Below are 8,899 nucleotides of genomic sequence, written 5' to 3'. Positions count from 1 at the left end.
CACGCTAGTCGGGTGAGGGATGACCTCAGTTTGGGCTTATTGCCATTTCTGTTATATTCTTTCCAGACCACAGCATGAACCACACGGCTGCTGCTGAAGCATGAAAGAAAAAAAGGTGGCGAAAAAACGCACTTTGGAATATCACTTCAAGGACTCTGGCTCACATGCTGGGCCTTTTCTAGGAACGTGTCCAGCTAGTGTGCCTGCTCTCCTCCCACCCTGCCTAGACGTCCTCTCTTCTGTGTCTGCCGCATCTCCCAGAACATCCACCACACTTTAGCTGTATTGTACAAACCCAGCGATGAAAAACTCTGCTCTGGGTCTGTTGGTTTACAACCATTTCTATGGAGCACAGCATCATGTAAATCAGCTTCACTACCAATCCTGCATCAGAACTCACTTTTTTTGGAAAAAGGAAATCACAGTTCAAACTCAGAATTACTTGTATTGGGTGTGTACAAATGACATTCCTGAGAAAAGTCTAAACACACCTCATCCTTCTTAAGTTTTGTCCAAATATAGCCATATTTGTCTCACTACGTCAGAATTTCTTCAGGATGAAAGGAATATCAGAGGAAATATAATTTAACGGTGGTATGTGTTCAGGTGTTTTTTGGTATTGTTGCATGACTGTGCTGATTAGCACCAGCCAGATTCAACTCTGCTTTCTTCCCTGCTAAAAAACTTAAAGGAACGCTCCAGCATTTTTTAATCCAATCTCAAACCACAGTATTTATAGCATACGTGTGATTACAAGATTCAGGCAACGTGAGAAAAGAACAGAGATCCTCTTTACCAACAAACTCTCTTGTAATAGAAGTCTACGGACAGCTGATGAATTCTGTTAATAACCTTTTTAAGAATATATGACTATATAAAATTAATTTGAACCTACAACTTGTTTTGAAACAAAGGTTTTCTGGTGAGATAGACATGAAGAGACGTCCTACATTCTGAATCGCTTCTTATGGACTTTTATCCAGCTTTCCAACAACACCAGAGCAACACATTAAAAAAAATCCATACAGCATCCAATACGCTACAAACATTTCCCTCAGAACAAGGAACATATCTGTGAAAATGTGAATTGTACAGATTTAGAGCTTCATTTTCAAATACATCCATCCATCCATTGTCTGTAGCCGCTTTATCCTGTCCTACAGGGTCACAGGCAAGCTGGAGCCTATCCCAGCTGACTACGGGCGAAAGGCGGGGTACACCCTGGACAAGTCGCCAGGTCATCACAGGGCTGACACATAGACACAGACAACCATTCACACTCACATTCACACCTACGCTCAATTTAGAGTCACCAGTTAACCTAACCTGCATGTCTTTGGACTGTGGGGGAAACCGGAGCACCCGGAGGAAACCCACGCGCACACGGGGAGAACATGCAAGCTCCGCACAGAAAGGCCCTTGCCGGCCACTGGGCTCGAACCCAGGACCTTTTTGTTTTCAAATACAGTTCACTGAAATATTCAAGAAAACCTTCCACAGAATTGAACAGCTGCTTTTCTGTTATATGCACATTTTTGTTTTCGGTAAACAGGTTTTCGGTTCTTTTCTCATTCAAGGAATCGTGTTGAAATTCTTGTCTGTAGTAACCACACATGCTTTACAGATGTTATGGACTAAATCATGGACTATTCCTTTAATACATATGGAACTGAAATCAGGATTTGTATGCATTCCTGAAAGGGTGTGTGCATTTTTTTTTTGGGGGGGGGGGGGTTTCCGATGAAAGATCTGATCAATCACGGATCTCCTTTACGCATACGGATTGTCTTTGTCATAATTAACCACATTCAATGTCATCTTTTAAGATATGTGCTTCCATTTCTTCAACTCACCTTGCCTCTGATCTTCTGATCTTCTTATCTCCTTTAAAATTTCAGGCTTATGATATTTTTCAAGGTTGATTGCTCTGCTGGAAAATCCAAAAATTTCAACATTTGCTCATCATCTCTTTGGACTTGCTAATACTTGCTCCCTGGAGGCTTTCCGTATTTGGGAAGAAGCTCTTACTTTTACACAATGCACGAATATAAATAGATATACACAACACATCCATTATCAAATATGTCACTTTTGATTCAGTCTGATTAGCCATGGTGAAATCATTTATTCCTTGATATGCTCCTAGGTTTTTCCATCTAATTAAAAATAAATAAATCAAGGTCAGGGAGTCAGTGACAGTTTTTCATCCACTTAAAGGAAAAATCCACCCTAAATAACATGCAGATTAATGTTTATAATGAACAGGCACCTTTGAGTCCAGGAGTTTTGGGTTTTCCCAAACATCTTGGCATTAAACAAATTAGCACTAGAATCACTAAAGACATTACAAATATTTCAATATAAGCATGTTTAATGAGTTTCAGGGTGGAGCTGTGCTTTAAGCCATGTGACATCACTGAGTTTCGTCATTATTGGATCACGGTAATCCATGCTCATTGAACATGTGACCTCTGAAAGATTGATTATCCCATAATCCATACTCAAACAGTGTGACCTTTACTGGGATACACGTCTTCCCAAGGCTGATTTGTGACACGTGAAGTCACGACTCACCACAGTCTATATGCAGAGGTAGATGTTAGATAATAAACATGCATAGTAGATATCATGCCTGGAGTGGCAATTATGCAATGTCAGGAAGTAAAGTTGTGTGCACATCAGAATGTAATGCAATCATGAATGTGAGAAGTAATCGTACCATTAGAGCTTGGTGTTGTCAGCTTTAGGCTATTATTAGTCTTTTTTTTAGGTATGTTCCCTCCTGCTGTGAGAAATGTGTCTAAGATCATGTACAGCAATCACTCTTTGAGTAAAAAAAGGAGCTTTTGTTTGAGCAAATGTGCTCGTTCAGTTCTTATTAAGATTCTCACCATCATCATACCTGCAGGCGTGTGGCACAGCGGCATTCCTGCTCTCATTTCCATAGCCATCAGCAGCCTGACTTTCATGGCAAGACTTAATATTGCCTTTAATTAGCAGGGCTCAAAATAAAACAATGTCATTCACAAATACGTAGACATTTCCTAAATGCAAAAATCACAGCTTGGCTTCGTCGCTAGTTCTAGCTGTGAGTCAACAAATGTTTGACTTTTTTCTGCACTGCAAATTAATCCCCATGAACATTCAAGTGGACTTATATAACAGACACATGATGACACTGATGTCTTATTTACATTATGCACCAGAGAGAGTCAACCAGCATTTAGACACTTTGCATTGTGATGAACTGAAGTGATCCACTATGCACTGACCTTGAAAGCAAAGGATGCCTCATTGCAAGGCTTTCTGGGCTAAATGTCTGGAAAGTTCACAAAAGGTATCTTTAAATCTGATAAAGCAGAGTTCATAAAGCATGATATTCCTGTCGTTAGGGATTCAAATCATAAAGTGGTGGCATCGAAAAAATATTTTCATAATCCTTGCTAAAACATGAACCTGCTGTAAATAAGACTATACAACAAATGAAAGTATGAATGCAGTTTGCAATTTAGTCTGAATACCAGCACGTGCATGCATTTCTGACGTACTAAAGCACTCCTAGTGCTTTTCTGATGCATAAATCTTGTATATCTTGTATAGTCTTATGTAATTATAGCACTCCGATATTCAACACATACAGAAATAATTTCTGAAGATACACAAATCTCTACATGTTTATGAATGATCTGATATCATTATAACTGCTTCAAAATGCAGGTTTGATTCCAATCCAGCTGTCGTATCTCCAAATTGGGAAGAACAACTTCTCTCAAAATCCTTCAGTTACTTTGATTATCGCACAGTCTGATTGCCAGTTTGAGGTACAGCATGGCTCCCTGCTGTCTTTTGGACAGAGAGAATTAGGAATGTTGCAACTTTAATAATTTTTAAATCGGTGGAGAATTTTATTGAGCGGAACTTACTGTTACCCTCTGTGTTCACAAGTCTAGTTAGCGAAGAAAATGGACCCCTTACTAATGAGGGAGAAGAGAGGAGGGAGCTTGCAGAGAAACAAAGGAGGATCAGCTTCCTTCTACCACTAAGTTCACAAAATGTCCCTCTCCCTCTGTGTGCACTCCCCAGGGATGGGGGCGAGGCTTCAAAGTGTCTCTGTGCTTTGGCTGGGAATGAAATAATTAGGCCTAGACCTGAAATGTAGGAATAGGCCTGGTTTTTAATGAGGAAGACGGCCAGTAGGCTAGTGGACAAGCTTTTCTGTCCATTGTGCTAAAAAAATGCAAGCATTCTATTCGTAAATGGGACTTTAATGATTTAAAGAAAAAGAAGAAGCCTTTATTTGTCACATATACATTACAGCACAGCGAAATTCTTTTCTTTGCATATATGGGGATAGATTAGGGATAAAATTAGCTCATGTTTTAAGTCGTTCAAATTCTGTAAAGCTGCTTTGCGACAATGTTTATTGTTAAAAGCGCTATATAGATAAACTTGACTTGACTTGACATATCCCAGATCGTTAGGAAGCTGGGGTCAGAGCACATAGTCAGCCATGATACAGCAGAGAGAGAGAGAGAGAGAGGGCCTTGCTCAAGGGCCCAACAATAACCTAGCCTTAAGTATTGAACCACCACTGCCCAAAAGCATCCACAGGCTCTAAAAACACTACAGTGCTTATTGGATTACTTCTGTAATTGAATTCATTTAATCAGTTTAATATTATTGAGCATTTCTTTTAGAATTTGTGAGTTTCTCAGTTAATCTATAATCCTGCAGAGTTCAACTTCACTTTTTTTGAATAGATAAATGTCTAAATCTATTGCTCAGCTTGGACTGTCGCTATAAAGATGATCAGAAGGTAATAGTATTTAGTTTTCTTGAAAGTAATCCAAGGTATTTTTCTCATCTCCATCCCATCTGCCTGTCCGAGAGTGTAAAATGTTAAAATTTATCCAACACCCCCATCTAGCGGTCAGAATAAGAAATGCATCAGATACACTAAGGCCAAAAGTATGTGGACATTTCTTCATCACATGAGAGAATTACAAATTAGGAATTGTTTTAAGTTGCAAATTAACAAATTTGGATCAAATTCAGCACCAGGAATGATGATGAAGGACAACTGAGGGAGATGTGATGAGTGTCCGGTCATGGAGATGGTAGAGAATGGGTTATTTCAATTCACTGAATATGAGACAAATGTTGATTTTTTTTTTTTTTTTAGAAATCGAGAAGTTTAATTTGTAGGGGAGTACAATTTTTGTTGTTTTCAAGAGAAAATGGTTTTAACAGTCAAGGGCACTGCTATACCTCAAGTGCCCTTGACTGTTTATTTGCACCAATTTACGTGTGTGTGTGTAAAAAAAAAAAAAAAAGTGTGTGTGTGTATATATATATATATATATATATATATATATATATATATATATATATATATATATATATGAGTGTTTAGTCTACGTCTAGTTCTTATCTAGAGTGTTTTGTACTGTTTATATTGTTTGCCTGAGTGTTTAGTCTATGTCTAGTTCTTATCTAGTGTTTTATACTGTTTATATTGTTTGTCTGAGTTTTTAGTCTATGTCTAGTTCTTATCTAGAGTGTTTTATACTGTTTATATTGTTTGTCTGAGTGTTTAGTCTACGTCTAGTTCTTATCTAGAGTGTTTTATACTGTTTATATTGTTTGTCTGAGTGTTTAGTCTACGTCTAGTTCTTATCTAGAGTGTTTTATACTGTTTATATTGTTTGCCTGAGTGTTTAGTCTATGTCTAGTTCTTATCTAGAGTGTTTTATACTGTTTATATTGTTTGTCTGAGTTTTTAGTCTATGTCTAGTTCTTATCTAGAGTGTTTTATACTGTTTATATTGTTTGCCTGAGTGTTTAGTCTATGTCTAGTTCTTATCTAGAGTGTTTTATACTGTTTATATTGTTTGCCTGAGTGTTTAGTCTATGTCTAGTTCTTATCTAGAGTGTTTTATACTGTTTATATTGTTTGCCTGAGTGTTTAGTCTACGTCTAGTTCTTATCTAGAGTGTTTATACTGTTTATATTGTTTGTTTTTTCAATTATTCTATTTTTATTTATTGCATTGCCTGTTTGCACCGTGGGTCAGAGAGGACTGAAATTTCATCTGTGCTGTATGTCGAGCATGTATAGCATATTTGACAATAAAGTTGACTTGACTTGATGCATCTTTTTTTGAAAAGTAAAATTTGCGCTGTAGTCCAGTAGGGGGCACCAATAAACCTTTCAGTGTCTTTCAGCTGCCTCAGGATAAGAGAAGAAGAGGAGGCGCACATGGGAATTTTGTATCCAAGATGGCGGCGTGCAGTATCGAAGACGTGCTCGCTAAAGCCGAAAAAGACGAAGCAGAAAGGCTAAAAAGTATCACGGTACATAAAGAATTAGACCTCGAGTTTGATATCGGAAACTTGCTGGCGTTTGACAAGACCTCGATCAACACTCGGGAGTTTAAGCAGCAAAATAAAGACGAGTTTCTTCGCTCACTGGCCCGAGACAACACTCAGCTCCTCATTAATGAGATCTGGAAACATCCAAGCGAGAAAGTAGAGGAGGTTCTCGTGGTCAATCTGCCGGATCCCATCACCCAGTTACCCCGAGAAAAACCTGCCCCCAAGCCCAGACCCCCGACCAAATGGGAGCAGTTCGCCAAACTGAAAGGCATCCAGAAGAAAAAGAAGACTAATCTGGTGTGGGATGAAGTGCATAAAGAGTGGAGAAGACGCTGGGGATATAAACGAGCCAAAGATCACACGAAGGAATGGCTGATCGAGGTGCCTGAAAATGCGGATCCCTCTGAGGACCAGTTCGCCAAAAGGAACCAGGCCAAGAAAGAGCGAGTGGCCAAGAACGAGTTTAACCGTCTGAGGAACATCGCCAGGGCGCAGAAGCTGAAAGTGCCCGGTGTGGGACTCGCTCCAACCGGCCAGCAGTCCAAAGCAGAGCTGGCCAAAGCTGTGAGTGTGGCCAAAAGCTCCACAGCATCAGTGGGCAAGTTCCAGGAGCGACTTCCTAAAGAGAAACCCCAAAGAAAAACAGGCAAAAAGAGACAGTTCCAGCCTCTCATCGGTGACTTCGCTGGAGAGAAGCAGAAGCATCTGGAGATACTCAAAGTAATTGAGAGCAAGAGACCTCGGCTGGACATCACCAAAGCGGTGAATAAGCAGATGAGGGAGGAAGACAGTGAAGCTTCAGAAAGGAGGCAGGGGAAGAAGGGACGACGAGGGAACACGCCTGGAAAAGGGAGGCGAAATGCTCCAAGAGGGAAAGGAAAAGGGAAGGGGGGAGCTTCCAAAGGCAAAGGACGAAAACCTGCGATGAAGCAGGGCAGGCGTTGAAATGGACTCATAAAGCTTTCGTAAAATCTGACACTTCTTGTATTTGAACCTTTAAACACACCTGAGCCTGTCTCACTCTCAGAAAGAAAGCATTTTCCTTGTCACTGGGGTGCGATCATCAAGCATACATCTTTTGTACCTTTAGTGTGTGTAGTTCCATGGAAAGATGCATGCAGTGTAGCTTTAATTAGTGCAAAGCTTTAAAGATGCATCAGTGGTCCTTGTGGAAAAATTATGTACCCTTTTTAAATTATTATTATTAAGGATGGAAGATGCATACTAAAGGTACAAAAGATACATCCCTGTGATGCACTGTTCCAGAGACAAGGAAAGGTACAGTTTGCTGCCTTTATTTCTGAGAACGTACATGCTGATATGATATTGCAATAACACCTTTCTGAGAATTTTGAGTGTTGTCTGCACTTCTATTATAACCACTTCTGTTGTTGCAGTAAATTTTTTTTTTCCCCCTCTTTGGTTGACCCTTTGTCAGCGAATCATAGCCTTTAACAATATTTGATGCATTAGAATATTTTAAATCAATTAATATATTGCAATGTCATATTGACCAAGTATTTTTTTGAAATGAAATCTCAAATCTGAAAAGATTTCAATTTTTTTTTAAAGTGGTGTTGACAGTCTAGAGTATCAGAATGTGTTCATGGTTTTCTAAAATTACTTCAGACATGTATTAATTTGTTTTATGAGTCATACTTGTAATTGTTATCTGCCATGAGAAAACTGGAGGACTTTTGCTATTGGTGTCTCAGGTTCTGCCATGTCTAGGAATACTTTTTTTTTTTTTTTTTTTTTGCTTTTCACAAAGGTTTTTGAATGTTATCAGAATCATCATGTTTAATGGGACTACTTCATAACGGGTTTAATGCTTCCCTCTAATTAAAAGTTTGTCAAAGAGCCTTAACAATTGTCTATTGTTCAGCATCACTCCTATTATTTCACTTTCACATTTGTTTTCACTGAACAGGGTGATTATTTTTAGATAAAAGAAAATGGCAATTATTCTATGTGCTCTCCTAGACATAATTACATAATCTGATTTCATAACATGAGAAAGATTAGTTCAAGATTTAACAGAAGTGCAACATTTATTTAAAAAAAAAAAGGTAAATAAGGCTCTGGTGCCCCCTTGTGGTTGTGGTATTGCATCCTTAATGCTGGAATACACAATGATGTTTGAATATTGACAATTTTCCTTTTTTTGTAACTCTTTTTCCATCTTAAACACTTTTTATTTAGGAAATAGATATTTAACAAAAGTCTTTGAGCTCTACTGTTTTGTTAGTAAAATCTCAGACAGAATCTCCTGTCTTAAAGTGAATATTACACTTTTTGCCCATTCTTTCATTTAGCAGAAGCTTTTATCCAAAGCAACTAATAATTAAGCTGATTTAAATGAGAGTTAAAGGTTCAACAGTGGTTCTCTTGAAAGTCCTAGAGGTTGAAGCCACAATCTTCTGATTGTATTTTGATATTTGATTTTTGTGAAGTAGGGTTTCCTCCCCCCTCTATATCACATTCCCTTAATGGTTCTCTGTGTTTCTCAAGATGTGTATCAAAAT

General features: G+C 38.5%; 1 protein-coding gene across 1 annotated transcript; it reads left to right on the top strand.

Moving 5' to 3' along the window:
• The first annotated feature begins 6,266 nt into the window (after window positions 1-6,266).
• On the top strand, window positions 6,267-8,574 carry rrs1 (ribosome biogenesis regulator 1 homolog). Its single transcript, XM_060900831.1, has one exon. It carries the CDS (start codon window positions 6,279-6,281, stop codon window positions 7,317-7,319), a length of 1,041 nt encoding a protein of 346 aa, XP_060756814.1. The 5' UTR covers window positions 6,267-6,278; the 3' UTR covers window positions 7,320-8,574.
• The last annotated feature ends 325 nt before the right edge of the window (window positions 8,575-8,899 follow it).

Source organism: Neoarius graeffei, chromosome 19 (assembly GCF_027579695.1).
Source record: "Neoarius graeffei isolate fNeoGra1 chromosome 19, fNeoGra1.pri, whole genome shotgun sequence".
Classification (NCBI taxonomy): domain Eukaryota; kingdom Metazoa; phylum Chordata; class Actinopteri; order Siluriformes; family Ariidae; genus Neoarius; species Neoarius graeffei.
The sequence above is the reverse complement of the archived record's forward strand: the minus strand, read 5'-3'. Positions and strand labels throughout refer to the sequence as shown.

Bases quoted from the DNA above. Each gene is read 5' to 3' on its own strand.
- rrs1 (XM_060900831.1), top strand. From the start codon at position 6,279: ATGGCGGCGTGCAGTATCGAAGACGTGCTCGCTAAAGCCGAAAAAGAC.